This window comes from Ambystoma mexicanum, chromosome 4p (genome assembly GCF_040938575.1).
Source record: "Ambystoma mexicanum isolate Mex_15411 chromosome 4p, UKY_AmexF1_1, whole genome shotgun sequence".
NCBI lineage: Eukaryota > Metazoa > Chordata > Amphibia > Caudata > Ambystomatidae > Ambystoma > Ambystoma mexicanum.
Genome location: NC_090927.1, coordinates 353189271 through 353206791, shown reverse-complemented (window position 1 = coordinate 353206791; position 17521 = coordinate 353189271). Strand labels below are relative to the sequence as shown.

The 17521-nt window shown below is 42.1% G+C and overlaps 1 protein-coding gene across 7 annotated transcripts in view; it reads right to left on the bottom strand.

Annotated features, from left to right (window-relative positions):
* PUM2 (pumilio RNA binding family member 2) overlaps positions 1–17521 on the bottom strand; it is a 2101998-nt gene that overhangs the window by 1693652 nt on the left and 390825 nt on the right. For all 7 annotated transcript variants that reach the window (XM_069605904.1, XM_069605906.1, XM_069605907.1 and 4 more), the window contains 3 exons: positions 8288–8475; positions 7728–7897; positions 7159–7426 (listed from right to left, as the gene is read on the bottom strand). In XM_069605904.1, coding sequence (XP_069462005.1) covers positions 7159–7426; positions 7728–7897; positions 8288–8475 — 626 coding nt within the window. The remainder of the gene's footprint in view (positions 1–7158; positions 7427–7727; positions 7898–8287; positions 8476–17521) is intronic.

Below are 17521 nucleotides of genomic sequence, written 5' to 3'. Positions count from 1 at the left end.
TCTCCAGCCAGGCGGCGAGGTGGGAACGACGATCTTGTTTGGTCTGTTCCGAAAGGTTCTTGCAGAACGCACAGTCCTTCTCCACGTACGTCTTGTCCTCATGAAGGCAGTAGAGACATCGCGAATGCTCGTCGTCCTTGAAAACGTTTTGTAATCCGCATCCAGGGCAGCACCTGAACAGCTTGGATCCGGGCGTTGAGCTTCCCTTGTCCTGGGCCATGTCCGTTGAGGTAGGCCGCAGAACTTCCAGAATCCTCCAAGAAGCGTAAAGTTGACGAAAACTTCACCCTTGAGGGGCGTAGAAGAATTCCGAAACGGGTCCCCGTTATCGGAAGTAGAAACGGTGGAGCTTGAGGCTCGATTAAACCGAAACAATTAGAAAATCTCCTGAAAAAGTGCAAAAACTCTAGCGCTAAAGCACAAGGACTCCCTCTGCCAGAGGCAGGGCTTAGGGAGAGGGCAGTCATTGGCTGGGGGTAGTATGACCCAGAGATCAGTGATTGGTTACTACTAAGACAGACAGATCAGAAACAAAACCGATACTGATTTTTTCTTTACCGAGGATTCCCAGCCTGACGGGGCATATTCATGAGCATGTGAATCCATGCCAGACCCCATGCTGGAGAAAATCCTTACTGCCAAGTTACAAAGAGTGTGTGATAATCTTCCCCAGAAAAGAAAAGGGTTTACAAAATGATCATTCAGAATGTCATGGTGGGGTCTCCCTTCCCCACATTTTTACCACAGGACAAGATGGGAGTCTAAAGCACTGCGCACTCCCGGGCCTCTCCAGCACAAGGTTTACATGTCTCTCACGATACAAGAACCTTCAAGGGTCAAGTCTCTTTCCTCAAAGTCTATTGCCTTAGAAGGCCTGCTGGACCAAAACAACAAACAAAAGTTCCTTCGATGGTCTTGCACCTTTGTGTGCGATTGTTTTTAACCCCTAGCACCGCCCTCCGCCGGGCTCGGATCATCTCGACAGCCTCTCAAATATTGCTCGGAACATTCAGGATCTTAAATGTCCTTTTAAACAATGTGGACAACCCTCAACCGGTTTCACTCTCGTCAACACATTGTTCCTGGGTGTATTATTCTTCACCCCTACTCGTAAACAGCAAACACACAAACAAAGAGTTCCTGCTGTAATCTTGTACCTTGGGCAATTGCTCTTCGCCCCTTGGATCTCCCTCCGCCGGACTCGGACCCTTCTTGCAACTTGGGCTTCCCTCAGTCAGGTTACTACGGCCTTTCAAATGCAACTTGCTTGCCTTATTCAAGAACTTTTAGGACAGTTCACAATTTTCTAATACAATTCGTGATTTGCTCCGTCTCAACAGAAAGCATGGCCTTCCTTTTCCTAGCTTTCTTTCAGCATTCCTCTGTCAGGTTCACACTTGTCTTATTCTACACAAAGTTCACGTTCGCCGAATATACAGTTCACTTTACTTTTCCACGATGCAGGATTCACTCCCCACAGCTTTCTCTTTGCAAAGGGTCAGAGACTTTCGAGTGTACATGGGATTTGATGTGACCCTTGTAAGACCACTCAGACCCCACACGCCGCCCCATTCTAGGGCTTTCTGGTACTTGCAGTTTCAATTAAAAAAAAGCACCAGCGGGAGTCCTCCGAATGAGCACTCCTACGGCACCAGACCACTCTGCAGCTGGCCCTTCTCAGGCTTTCCCAAAAGTTCAAAAACATACATGCTCTTTGTTCTCAAGTTCTTGCATTCATCTAGTGTTGCCACTTGCGACCTTGGACTCATACAATTCGGTTTTGCTATCAGCTTCCTCTGACTCACCACTTGTGTCGAGTACGCTGGCTTGGCTTGCTTGCGGAGTCAAGGACAGTAACACGGTAGCAAGCAAGCCTCCTCGTCTGTGTTATCAATGCAGTAGGCCCCCATGCACCGTTGACAGCTGTTCCTCCACACGCCAGCTGCAACTCCCGATCTTATGATTTCCCTTTCGGAAGCTTTGCGGGTCTGAGTTGAAAAGGGCAAGGGCAGTTCCCCTTTGTCATCCCTCTAGGTCTCGCCGCTTTCCTCCCGAGTTTGTACAGCCGGTTCCATGTAGCTGTTTCCTCATGTGTTCGGCCTTGCTCAAAATGTGCTCTTGTGCTTTGACTTTTATCCCTGTGGGGAAGGTAAAGGGCTGTCAGATGTGCATGGTTACTATCAACTGCCTGACTCTGCCTGACCCGTGTGTTGGGACATGTCAGGTAAACTGCTCTGGAGTTAGTCCGTTGTCTGTTACTGTGTAACAAAGTGTGTGTCGGAAAAGGCGGGAGGGGGGTAGACATTCTAAATGCCCTACAGGGTAGGATGAGGTAAAGGTGTTACACGGAAGGGAGTACCGTGTCCCGCCCATCAGTGTCCCACTTCCACTCCCCAAAGACGGCCCCCACATCCCCATTCAGGTGATCCTCCCCCCATTGGTCCACCCCCAGGAACTGGATCCAATAGCGATGGCTGTGTCCTGGCAACCTGGATGACAGGTAGACAAGGACCAGTAAATGAGACACCTTCAGGTTTCTCACCAATCCATGTCGACACAGTAAACACTTGTTCAGGTATATATAGATCTCCAGGTCACGGCCCTGCCTGCAGATGTCCAGAAAAGGTACCCCATATCTGAAGGCTATCGTGGAGGCAATTGCTCTTTTAGAGTGAGCTCCGGGCCTGCCTGCCAGTGGATAACAAAAGGAGATGTAGGATGAAAGCCACCTTGCAATCGATGGTTTGCAAAGTGCACTCCCCGTTCCAGAAGGACCAAAAGTCACAAAGAGCAGAGAGGTCTGCGACAGGAATGATTGAGATCCATAAGAGGGCCTGTAGTCTATTGATGTTCTTGCGAAATGGGATTTCCCAGACCAAAAAGGAACCTGATGTTTCCATGTCCCCTTTAATGGTTTGCAGGGTGTCGTCTACCTTCTTGCCAAAGATATCTACGACATTAAAGGGCATGTCCACCATCTTTGTTTGAACGTCCATCTGGAAGTTGGCAGCCTTAAGCTAGCCTTGTCTGCACAGGACAGCACCATTTCCAAGTTGTCGGAAGCCAGTGTCTGCAATATCAACAGACACAGATCTTGCATGGTCAGATTCCCCCACTCACTCCCGCTCTCTGAAACAAGTCATCCTTGGATTCAGTGTCCGTTAGGTTGTGATCAGGGACAGGCAGCAGCTTGTCTTTAGGAGACCGAGGAGGAGCATACAATGGGCCAGATGGGTCTTGGGGTTGAGGTGTCGATTGAACAGGCAGCCTGTGTTGTTGCTCTGACACCAAGGACTGCAGAGTGGTCAAAATGTCCATGGAGATGTCCCTCAGAGGTTCCAATGGAGTAGTCCAGGCGGGATCTTGGAAAATCTTGGTGCATAGACCAGTGTCAGGTTATTCAGAACAGCGCTGTAAGAATAATTTCTAAGGAAACCAAAAGGGAACACCTTACCCCAGATAGAAGATCCCTTCACTGGTTGACAATCAAGGACCGGATTACATTCAAGGCCATGACAATAGCACATCGACGCCTCCACGGAATGTCACCGGTATACTTGAGCAAACAGATACTCCATTACACCCCTGGACATTCGTTAAGAGCAGATCCTTGGGGCAGATTGTCTGTCCACTGTTTAAGAGCTCGAACGGATTAGGTAGATCAATCCCAGTTAAAGCTGCCCAAACATGGAATGGACTTCCAAAAGCAGTTCGATTAGAGAGCAATTGCCTTGCATTCAGGAAAGCACTGAAGACAACTATCTTTAAATAAACTGAAGAAACCCACAAGACAAGTAAATAGCAGCCAGATGTCTCGTTTGTTTTAGCAGTATGTTGTCTTTGTCTAAATGTATGCGCCCTGATGCCATCAGGCTTCGGCGCAATATAAAGTAACTCCTTTATTTGAAGAGATGATGCATCATAAGTGCATGAGTAATAGGGCACTGAGCCACCTTCCACTCCTGACTTCCTCTTTCTCCGTCAGCCTTGCTCTCAAGACCCTTGTCAAGATCTTACATCTAAACATTCTACAATCAAGGTTCCATGTTGGAACCCCTCCCCATTTGATGGCACACAGTTCTACGGGCCCATAGCTGATTAACTATTAAAACATGTATAATACCTATCCAACAGTACAGCACACCTCCCCCGCACCCTGAAGGCAATTAATTATCAGAGGAAGACGCCTTGAATGGAGTTAATCTGTCGAGCTCATACATGCATACTACTTTCTCCCCTTCAGCATGAGCATCCTTCCCATCCTTCACAGACAAGGAAAGGCCACATGGAAAGGCCAAAGGAGGGCCTACAAAGGCCATGTAATTTGCAATAGGACTTCGGAGTAGCCATTTGGAGTATGTAGTCCTCAATGCATTGTCACAACTAAAAAGATGAAACACAATATTGCATCCGAAAAAAAAGCCATCGACTGTCACCAGCTTATTCTGGAGAAGCATGGAACCTAACAAAAGTGTTGCCTCTGACAAAATGAAGGGGTCACAAAGTGTCTCCACAGCACTCTAGGGTATAGGTCTTGTGCTGCACAGAAAAAATAGACATGTCATAAAAAGGGGATCCCCCCCCCCAACCCCAAGCACTGGAAGACACATGGGCTACGAGGTGCAGCCAAAACATAGGAAGGGGGTCCCTACTTGTCCTGGCCCCACTTCACAGAACGTGCAGGGTACCAGGGGTAAGAAATACAAATACAAGATTAATGGGAGAGGACTCAAAGCACTGCTAACCTAAAAAGGTTACCCAGTATCGCCAGAAACAAAAAAAACAATGCAGCAGGGCAATGAAGCTGCAAAGCCTCACCTTCAAATCCAATAGAAAATTGCAGAAAGTCCAGCATTAGCGAGGTGGGTGTGGGGGGGGGATGATGAAATTAAGTATAAGGAAGATTTGCACAAAGAAATCACACCAGCAACTTGTTACAGCAGAGTTTCTTCCTGGTTCTGGATATGAGCCCTTTGAAGCATGAGAAGGAGGGTATCGAGTATGCAGGGTTGTGAACCTGAAAGACTTTGGTCCCGGAGGCCTGCAAATGATAAAATAATGAGTCAATATGGACCCCATTCTTGTACCTTGTTGGGCTGACCAATCTACCCTAGAAAAGAAGTCTGTTCTGCTTGAGGAGGTGCTGGTCAAAGCAGACAGGCCTTTTCTCAAGTTCAGATGACCTGCTTAAGGTCCACTAACCTGCATGGTTGGTAAGGAAACTAGAAGGGCCCAGACTTCACACATCCTTGTCCTATTGGTTTGGTGACTTTTCCAGCACCACTTTAGGTGCAGTCTTTTTTCAACAGGAGATTGAAAGCTGTTAGATGCTTGCGTGTAATGATGTACGAAAACATATATATTGCAAATAAATCGGTCTAAAGAGCATTTAATTTCACCACTGTGTCTCCTTGTTTTTCGACTGGGGTTGAAGCCAGGTGGGCCATTCTGGAGGATTTATGATGTTTGTTTCATAGCCAGAGCACTGGCGGCTAACAGGCTAGAATACACACCCAAGGCAAAGCAGGCAGCTAAAAGTGCAGTTTTGCTGCCAATGCTCTCCTTCAAACACTTTTATTTAATCTATTCAATAAAACACATTACGTAAATACTGATCTAACTTCATGAGTGAAGACGAACCAAAAAGATGATTGCAATAATAAATCTGTAAGTCACTAAGGTTCTACTTTTATTTGACCTTTGCCTTTTTTGCCCATCTGCCTATCTTCCCATAATAAATTCAATCATTCTTTGTGTATTGGCCATGTCATTTGAACTCTGACCAGGAGAGGAATTTACTCCATGGGGGGATGCTATTTTCAGTGAATACCCCCCTCTGCCGCCCACAGGTGTCACTAAGAGTGAAAGCATTAATTATATTCAAATTGCTGCTCACTTTAAGCTCCCCACATCACTTGTTTGCAATGAAGAGACAGTGCAGAACTACAGAATTTAGTCAATCAAGGCACTACACACTTTGTGCATTCCAAATACACTGAAATAATTTTCCTGTAGAACGAATCATAGATTGCCAGCTCCTGAAACAGAAAAAGTAAGGAATTTGCATGAAACAATTTCTGCTAATGTGGCAATGGTCAGTGTAGCACTTAAAAACAGAGGGAGACATTTCAAGTGCCACCATTACTGGTAGGTTCAAGCCTGACCACGGTATTTTCCAAAACACAATCTGTTAATGTCACAGATCCATGAATAGTGATTAACCAAGACATTCTACAGAAGGCTGGGCATGCCACGGAAACAGCTCAAGTTATTCGTTTGACCAGTGTGGGCATGGGAGTTGCCCAAGATTAAAAGGAATATACCTTGTAAGGAGAATGCCCCCACCAAAAAGCCAAAAAAACTCCTGTCCCTCAGAGGAAGATCATCCACTTTACAAACCGGGAATATTACAGGGCTGACCAGTGGGTCTTTTCCCGTTTTTTAACCCATTTTAAACAAATACATTTGGCATTGGAGTCACCACACTAGGTGGGCCTGTGAAAAGAGGAATGTATTTGGCATTAGGATTCAACAAATTGCACCCGAGGCTGTTGAATGGACATTGCTTCCGATCGACAGACTGGCAAGGAAGGAATGCGAGCATAATGCATCACATGCTACACAGTCCGTCCAAAAATGGTCAACCATGCAACACAGCAAACAATAAGAGGGTCAAACACCAAAAAAGGTTCCACCTTCAAGTGCAGTGTCAAAAACCATGCAGCCTGGGCATAAGTGGGGGAGATCACTGAAAAAGAACAAATGTGATGCACAATCAAAAAAGCAGCAGGAACCTCTATGTGGGAGGATCTGCTGTTCCCATCTGTACACTTCAATCAAATGTACTGAAATGCTGCTGTAAGCATCATACCACAGTCCATTTCACATAGGAGGGAATGTTCTAAACAAGTATAGATGAAAAGGTTGGGACATTTTGGGAATGTATTGGCCCACTCAGCTCCCCACTTCCTTCCCAGTGTAAATAAACTAAACAAATTAGGAGAACCCGCTTTGCCGCAGATTTCTGTGCTGTAATAAATATATCAAATATGTTCTATGAATACTTTAATAAGTTGAGCTTTGCATGAGCGAACTCTAATGCAATTAGGTTTTCAAGACTGACAGCTAATCTATTAAGATGAAACATCGTACACAAACCTGCTGTTGTGAACTGTAGTCGAAGAGCCCCATTGTAGTCCCTGATGAGTCCATTTGAACTTGATTGCCAGGGTAGTCAAACTGTAAGGATTCAAGACCTTGTTCCAGGCCATCCAGATTCTGGGAATCGGGGTTTGAAAATTCTTCCATTAGAGGTTTATTGGCAGCAGAGTTTGAGAGATGCCCCAAGCATTCTGATGTGTTGGGGTTAGGGGCTAGTCGCTCAGTTACCTCAGTTGGTGATGCCTGACGGCTTCCAGGAGTGCGGCTTAAATGAAAAAACACATGGAATCATTACTCAGCTGCAAAATGTGTGTATATATATTTTTTTTTTTTTTTTATTTATTTTTTTTTTTTTTTTTTTTTTTAATGGGACCCAATGGCAACTAACGGCAGTAAAACCGGAATGGCAAAACAAACCAACAAGTTTGGAATATAAAAAATAAACACTAAAGTGTTAGACACTTTAGGCTATAAACATAAATGAACTGACAATTACTGTACTACTGTAGTTTAAACTGTATCCTAAACTTTTAACTGAAAAAAAAAGTAAAAGAAATAATGCTCACTTAAAATCCTTGCAGTCTACATCCATTCCATTTGGTAAACCTCTGACATTCATTTTAGAAAGGTCATCATCTCCTTGTTTAAGATCTCTGCTTTTCTCCTCCTCAAAAGTCGAAGCTTTGCTTTTTTGCTCTACTTTCTCTTGCCCTTCTGTTTCAACATCTCTAGTACACTGCAAAAATGAAATATGTATGAATGGCTTCATAAATGAAAACCAACTGCATAACCAATGGACAAAAAAAACTCAAATCATCATATGCTGCGTATTTTGAATAAAGGTCATTTGGTAAAGGGCCACACAAAAAAATAGTAGTTTGGCATGAATGTAAATTAACTAAGTTTGAAAACACTCAAATAATTTAATTGGAAAATCCAGGTATCAGAAGATGGGTTTAGGGAGTAAAATGAAGTAACACAATTTTATCTGAAAAGGTTGTTCATAGAAGACACCAAAGAGCCAAGAGGAAAAGCAGATCAAATAAAGTTACAACAAAAATATTCAACTCTTTTTCGATTGGCCTGCCTATTATAAATAGGCAGTTTAAAAAAACACAGTACTTACATAGGCCCCTTTTCTGAACCGTGTGTCTGGTTTATCAGCTGGGGAGGAACTTAAGACATATTCAACCATGCTCACTCCAAGACCGCCACTTTCAGATCGAGGGGACAGCACTGCATTCACATCACTATTTCCATGGAATCCTGGCCCAGGCCGTCTTTGTACCATAATAGGTTGGGACATTGAATGGTCTTACAAAAAGGAAAAAAAAGCGCAAATAGGATTATAGGTAAAACATGTAGTAGTAGTAAACAGCAGAAGACAATATTAAACTCTAATAGATGTTATCAACATACTACAAATAGAATTAATGTATGCAAAGGCTTTTCCTAGTGACTTTCATTGTGAGTGACGTTTGATCGGATGTCTCATAACTTAACACCCTTCTTCCAAAAATGGATTTCACACTGACTAGGCGACTATTCCTTTGGAGCATCCTCACTATAAGATTTTTTGTTTGTTAATGAATACACTTGGCAATTAAAGAGCTACAAAAAAAACAATGTTGTAGTCTCAGGGGAACACTTTTCACAGGTGGTTATTTATGCCATCTACACAAAAAAAACAAGAGTTCTAAGCTGAGGCCAACAAACTTCAAACACATTAATAAAACTGACAGTTATTAGTAAATCATGGCCTATTTATAGAGCAAAAGCCATTATGTGCAACATATGCTGCAAACTAGTCCAACAAAAAGTAAACTACAAAATTCGAAACTATCTAAATCTAAAAACATTTACAAATCATCTTTTCTAATTCAAGTAAAGCAACAGCACCAGTTTAAGTATTCAAGCCAATAACCAACGCCTAAAGTAGCACTGAGGACGTGGAGCCCAAACACTGGTCATTTGCAGCAACAGAGCAACACTATTGTACCAAGTGCTAAAAACTAACAGGTCATCTCATGGGACAAAGAAATACAATAAAAGCTTGATCCAGGATACTTTTGAAAAGGGTGACAACTAAAGTCTTACACCATATGTAAATTAACATTTGCTGCAGTGTTATTAATCGAACTCCACTAAATACATTTGAAGACATTTCTAATTAAATAACTGCTTGCTGCCTTGGTAAGGATTCTCGCTTATTCATAATCTTCATATTTTACAGTTTCTTCATCAAAATCAGTCTTTTCTAAACCGTTTTTTTCATATGTTAGAGTGAATGTCCTTTAAATTCGACTCACAAAAGGTCCTTTGACAGGTTTGCTTTTTCCACCTTAATGGTACAAGTGCCTTTTTCTCCATGCCGAGTTCCCATTCAGGGCGTCAATTGCAACGCAAAACACTGTGCCTCACTGGGAGTCACAAAGACTCCAGGGTCAGGGTGCCCCAAAGATAACCTGTAGCCATGCTTTGCCCCTTGTGCGACTAGCTCTCTGGTATCAGCCCTTTGTATTATTTTAAAAGGAGGAATGCTGCTGCAGCCAATTTCCGATCAAGTGTAACAGACGTGTTCCCTGCATGTCCCCATTAAAATGGCAATCTTGTTGAGAAGTCCAGTGAGACTTCACAACGAGGCTGTGGTTACCTGGTATGCACAGAAACAAACGTGTGTCATACACTCGCATGACATTCTGGAGAATCCAGGTTGGGAGCTCAGCTACATTTTCAACAGCCAACATCCAGTGAGCTTGAGAAAAAACATTCTGTTCAATCAGTTTCTATGGGCCTGCAGGAACTGTACGACTCAATTGTACTTTCAAACTAAAATAATGATCGATTAAAAACATTAGGTTATCACAAACCACTCGTGAAACGGTAAGTAAAGAGCACGTTTTAATCAAAGGGAGAAATTATAACAGAAAGAAATCATATATAAATGGTCTGGTGTCTGTTGCTACATTTTGCCTCCCGAGTAATCATTTAAGTAATTTAGTGCTACGAAATCACTTAGAAGTCTATGACTCGGATTTAGCGAAACCCTTGTTTGCTAAGGGGTACCAATTTACTGCAATCTTTGGTACCTGCCTCAAGCAACAAGGATGATTCATTTCCAAATACACAAAGTCTTAGGGCTACCATACATTACTGGACAAAATGCTTGTGGTCAATGTACAGCATGTAAAACACGCAGAAAAACAAGCTCAATTACCCCTCTTTTAGCCCACCTCGGACTAGGGTCTGGGAAAAGGTGATAAGGATAGATTATCTTTTTTATCTATCTGAGAGACACATAGAACAAATGTTATATTCAAGAGAGCAAGCAGAATACAAAACACATTTTTAATCACATCAATATAGTAACACAAAAAACAAAATGGGTGCTTTCCACAAGACACCTCACAAGTTTAAAACACATTCAGAGAACTCAGAAATTAAAAAGTCCAGCAAAAACACATTTTTTTCTACTGTTGTGACAGATCACCTTACTAAACTGTTTTCAAATTGTTGGTTATCTTACACAATATTCTGGGGGAATTAACTAAATATACACAGCGTGGCAGTTCTAATGCTGTAGAGGAGAGAGACAGATTGTGATGTCTACAGGATGTCTACATATGTTTCGGCCCACAGATTTACATCAACACCATCCCTGGTGTTCTGCTGTTCTAGTTATGACCCTCTTCAGGACAGTATATTGCTTCTGGGGTGACATAGAAGTTCACAGAAACAGATCCCCGGGTTTTTCAGGTACTATAAGGAAGGAAAAAACGGAATTTGTGTTAGTGCTAGGTCTACAGAAGTACATGGTTAAAAACTCTTGATATAAATTTGTGTGCGTTTGGGCTCTTTTGTTGCCTATCATTCAACTTTTCACTGACCTTTATAGACCCTTGTGGTTGGACTAAAGATCAATTACTATATAAGAGGAAATGAAGGATCACACTCTCTCTTTGTGCGTTACGATATGCAACTTAGACGATCAAAATTTTCGGTTTGTGACAGACATGCCGTTGTTCTTTCCTTTCGTCAAGGGGTTTCCTTTTTTCCGTTTTCCGGACCTATTTATGAGAAAGGATCATGTATGTAATAATGGAATATATCCTAAAGTAAAGGAGAACACAAGTCATAAGACATGTGTACTGACCTGGTGCTTCTTAAGCTGTTTATTTCTAAAGTTGGTGCCGGATGGACAAATAACCTGCACGCATAACTGGAGTACGGCTTTGCAATTCAATGTTCTTTCTTTCGTGGTCCGTCTCGCCCACCGGCCTGGGGGGACAAAGGTGGGAGGGACTTTAGTAGAGCTTTAACTTCATTACTTGTGAGCGTTACATGCATTTGTCGAAAAACAAAAGGGAGGGGGCATGTGGCTCTTCCAAAGCCTCGGTTCTCCCCACTTTCTGGGATCATGAATGTAACGTTTTCGAAGTGGATTTACCTTCTGGTCAGGTCCAGTGGGTTCGGTGATCTTTCGATTCACAGCGGCTTCTTGCTGTCTGCGCGCGAGAGGAATGACTCGTCTTTCGCGATGCCGCAGCCCGTTGTTTTTCCGTCCTAGGTTCGTGTGTCACGTGACTACACGTAAACACGTCTGGTCTGCTTTTCACTTTGGGTTTGGTGTGCGTCTAGTCCCTGCGGCCATCTTGAGGTGGCATCCGTGTGTCTGTTGAGTGATAGTTAAACACTGCTTAGAAAAAGATACCCCATTCAACCGCTGAGTTTAAGCCATTTTTTACTGTGTCCAGATCGAAAATCCATTTCTGTTCACATTTACGTAGTGCGGGATCTCTATCTCCTCCTCTCTTTGAGATCTGGACCGTTTAGATAATGAACCAGAACATTTGACATGGTTTGTGTTTCAGGCGGAGATAGTGAGCAACCAGAGGTTTGTTCGGTGTTTGATTTCTAATGTTGGTTCGATGTTCCCCTATGCATGTTTTTATATTTCTTTTTGTTTTGCCGATGTAGAGAAGGTGGCACGGGCACTGGATTGCATATACTACCCATTGGGAGCTGCAGTTTGTGAAAGATTTAAGTTGCCATGTTCTTCCTTTTAGGTCAACACTAAGTTTTTTGTTAAAGAACAGAGAACAGTGGCCGCATCTAAAATGCCCCATTACAGGTGGTAGATCCCAAAGTGTTTTTTGTGGATCCACTTTCTTGATTGCCTGTGGGTACGTATTGATAAGATTGTCTCTTAGGTTTTTTTGTCTTTTGAAGGCAAATCACAGGGGGGGGGGGGGTGGGTTGAAGTCTTCTGTTTTTATAATGTGCCAGTTTTTTATAAATAGTTTCCGTAAGTCGTGGCTGATAGGGCTGAAGGTCGTTACACATGTCATCTTTTCCAAAGTTGTTTTGTTCGGTGGATTTAGGCATGTTTCTCGGTTTCTGTTTTTCGCTCTTTTGTATGCCATATTTATTTGTTTCTTAGGGTAAACTCTTTGTTCTAGACGTTTTTTGAGTTTTCCATGCATCTCGTAGTCGTCCAGTTTGGTGCAGTTGTGACAAACTCTTAAGATTTGGCCAATGGGAAGGTTAACCTTCAAACCCAGTGGGTGATAGCTGTTGTACTCCAGTAAGGTGTTTCTGTCCGTTTTTTTCCAGAAGAGATTTGTGATTAAGGAGCCATCTGGCTGTGTTTTAATTTCCAAATCCAGGAACGGGATGGTTTCTGTATCATTTACCATCGTGAAATTGATGTTTATATTGCATTGATTTAGCCACTTTTGGAACTCCAACAGGAGTGGAACCGTGCCTCTCCATACTGGAAAACAATCAATGTACCTGTGCCAAGCAATATTATTTTTGAATGGGTTGTTTATGATATATGGACTGAGTCTCGACAAAATCCATATACAAGTTGGCAATGTCTTGGGCGAATGTTGCCCCCATACTGGTCCCGTGTCTTTGATTGTAAAAAGAATCTTCACACATGAAGTAATTTTCCGTGAGTGCCAGTCTTGCACATTCAAGGATAAAGGCAGTTGGAACAGTTTTGGCATTCATATGGCGTTGATTTGGATATTGTTCCAGCACTTGTAGGCATTTGTGATACAAATGAAATCATACATTAAAGACATGACCAGCATGATAAAAATCATAAACATCAGAATTGAAAAAGGAGATATTCTAGCGACACTAGATGTCGTCGCTTTATACACTAGCATTACACAGCTGGAATGCCTACAAGTGCTGTAACAATATCTAAATCAACGCCATATGAATGCCAAAACTGTTCCAACTGCCTTTATCCTTGAATGTGCAAGACTGGCACTCACGGAAAATTACTTCATGTGTGAAGATTCTTTTAAAATCAAATCACTGCGAAAACGTTACATTCATGATCCCAGAAAGTGGGAAGAACCGAGGCTTTGGAAGAGCCACATGCCCCATCCCTTTTGTTTTTCGACAAATGCATGTAACTCTCACAAGTAATGAAGTTAAAGCTCTACTAACGTCCCCCCCACCTTTGTCCCCCCATGCCGGTGGGCGAGACGGACCACGAAAGAAAATTGAATTGCAAAGCCGTACTCCGGTTATGCGTGCAGGTTATTTGTCCATCCGGCACCAACTTTAGAAATAAACAGCTTAAGAAGCACCAGGTCAGTACACATGTCTTATGACTTGTGTTCTCCTTTACTTTAGGATATATTCCATTATTACATACATGATCCTTTCTCATAAATAGGTCAGGAAAACAGAAAAAAGGAAACCCCTTGACGAAAGGCAACAACAACGGCATGATGTCTGTAACAAACCGAAAATGTTGATCGTCTAAGGTGCGTATCGTAACACACAAAGAGAGTGATCCTTCATTTCCTCTGATATAGTAATTGATCTTTAGTCCAACCACAAGGGTTTATAAAGGTCAGTGAAAAGTTGAATGATGGGCAACAAAAGAGCCCAAACACACACAAATGTATATCAAGGGTTTTTAACCATGTACTTCTGTAGACCTAGCACTAACACAAATTCCGTTTTTTCATTCCTTATAGTACCTGAATAACTGAAAAACCCGGGGATCTGTTTCTGTGAACTTCTATGTCACCCCAGAAGCAATATACTGTCCTGAAGAGGGCCATAACTAGAACAGCAGAACACCAGGGATGGTGTTGATGTAAATCTGTGGGCCGAAACATATGTAGACATCCTGTAGACATCACAATCTATGCATCTCTCCTCTACAGCATTAGAACTGCCACGCTGTGTATATATAGTTTGTTCCCCCAAATTATTGTATGAGATAACCAACAATTTGAAAACAGTTTAGTAAGGTGATCTGTCACAACAGTAGAAAAAAAATGTGTTTTTGCTGGACTTTAATTTCTGAGTTCTCTGAATGTGTTTTAAACTTGTGAGGTGTCTTGTGGAAAGCACCCATTTTGTTTTTTGTGTTACTATATTGATGTGATTAAAAATGTGTTTTGTATTCTGCTTACTCTCTTGAATATAACATTTGTTCTAAGCGTCTCTCAGATAGATAAAAAAGATAATCTATCCTTATCACCTTTTCCCAGACCCTAGTCCGAGGTGGACTAAAAGAGGGGTAGTTGAGCTTGTTTTTCTGCGTGTTTTACACTCTATAACTTGTCGCTACTCTAGCTCAATCCCCCTGTAACAAAAAATTGGGACACACCCTTTGCTTACGCCCAATGTACAGTATGTCAGTTTACTACTAAAACTACAGAATTGGTAGTTTCAGTAAAAGCCCGGCCGCTTCTACGATTTACAAATTACAAGACATCGAACGTCATTTATGTGATTTTGTGTCCTTGCGAGAAGCACTATGTTGGCAAAAACCAAGCAACCGGTACATATTTGAATAAGTGAGCATCTATCACGTATTCCCAAACAAGATACTGACCGCTCCATTAGAAAGCCATTTTTGCGACTACCAACATAGCTAAGGTTACTTAAAATGGCTAATTGGCGACAAAATGGTCAGACATTAGAGGAGGCTCCATAGACACTTAACTAGGCAGGAACTATTTTGGATCTCATGATCAAAGGGAATGGTCTGCTTTGCTATGAATGTTGTATGCATCTGAACATGGATGGCTGCATTTAGTTGGTCATAATCAGGCTGTACTTCCAAGTTTATTCCGAATAAGCCCTGGGCTCTTAGCAGCCCTGCCAGATGTGAATAACAATTCCTGTTTTACAACTCAATGTAAAGTCAGGACACAAAGTATGTACATAAACTAAGTGCAGCCGTTCAGTAGGATTTTTTTATGCCATAATGCTTTGTGGAAAGATGTCTTACGGCATACTTTTTGGCAACAATAGTTGCTAATGTTACATCATCACGCTATGTGGGAGGACGTGATAATATGCACATCATACCAACGGATCACATACGTTTCCCTAACTATTTGACTCAACTCACAGGACTCCACTATACACTTTCACACTACAGGAGTGTAAGGGTGGCTCTTTTTCTAAAAGATGCTTTTACTGTTAGCAATAAGCAGAAGTGTGGGCTCCATATTTGAATAATTTTAGTGAATGTACATCACTTTTTCAGATAACTCTTGAAAGTGGGAATCACGTTCCTATTAGCAGTGGTGTGCTTACTTAAATAGCACTTGCATCCCTAAGTAAAGAGCAGGCAAAGTCCCATGCTTTTCCACTCGAATACGGCTAAACTAAATTGTCTTCCGTTATGGGCCGATATTAATTCTTAACCATTACGTTGTAGATAAATATACATTACAGAAGACCGAATGCACCAGCTTTACGTTTGTCTGGTGCTTTCAGCAAACAGATTTTACTAAAAGGTTCCCTCTCTTCAGTTTCCATATGATCATAGCACACACTATGAAGCTAATTATATGCATTTATTTATTTTATACATTATGGGGGGTTTTACTGGCCCTTACGAAGTCAAGGCTTTCAAGCTCTTCGTCAAAACTAGTACATACAGACTAGATTCACTATTTATATAACATGAATTTGCATACAACTGCATAATGGGGTCATTTGTATTTTACATGTGTATGTGATTTTACCACAGTAGGCCCGAAGTCTACACGAGAGTGGTTACTAGATAGACTTTGTTGTCTATGCATTTGACTGTTGGCTCTCTATGCCTCGTACGATATGTGAATCTTGCACTGCACTTTAAAGCAAGCACTTCATGCACTTTCAGCACTATGAATTGGATCAAGTTGTCTCAGTTATGATGGAACTGTTTGCTATACGAAATATGCATTTTTAACTAGCTCGTCTTGTATGTTAGTCTGCGTCGTCCTTGAATTGTGCATCAAAAATATATGCAAAATAATTTGTCATTGCTAATTAAAAACATGCTGAACAATAGGTGCTGTGCTCATGTGGCATTGTATAAGGTGGTAAATTGTACCAAGTACCGATAGGTAGTGAGCAGGTTGCCTAGCCACGCTATTGAGAATAATTAAAAAAACACAATTAGTGATTAATGTTTCATTTATTTTTGCATTACGAAGATATTGTGTTACTTGTGGCTAATTTCCCTGGTCTTCATAGTATCTTGGGTTTCCTGTGTATGTATGTGGGAGCTCAGAATAACCATGACTAGATCTGGGTTCGATGTATGAACGGATCTCTGGGAAACGGGTCTATTGAATTAGCATGCTTCATGTTTGCCCAAGAAGGACGACGGAAGGTTTGAATATGGCGACCAATGTTTGAATGGTACAGTGCAACAGATTAGCCGGATGTGGTTCCAGGCCCAAAGAATTGTTTCAAAATAGAAGCATCTGCCCTATTACTTAGCCAATTGCTGACACTTGTCCCGATCATCTGAAGAGGCACTTAACCAAAGGAAGACCAAGACACTGCTCCTGAAATCTACAGCTCACCAGCACAGTACTCATGTACTCGCCATTTTCAAACCCACTCCCCATGACCAGCAGAAGCACGTTCTTTTTACTCGGCAGCCATCATCTAATTACCTACGTCTAGGACTCTGGGTTCTATTGAACAACAGAATGTACCCTGCACACCATACCTTATGCCTGTGACTAGGAGTCTACTAAGGAATGGCTGTTAGGCAGAATTGCAGGCAGTACCCTCTGGGAACACCACACACAATTAGGACTACAGGTGTAAGCAAAAACCAACCTTTGGTATAAGTCCGTACCACAAACCTTTGGTAGCTAGTTGAGCAGCAAGGCTCATCTCAAGATGAAATGTGATCAGTAGAAGTTGTTACACAGAAATATCACAATCACAGTGGTTCAAGTAGACACTTACACTCAAGGTCTCTTGGTAAAAAATACTTAAACATTTATTTACAGTCATTTGGAAACCCTTCACTAGTAGAAATCAACTCAATATTAAACACCAATATACTACAGTATGAAACTCTAGT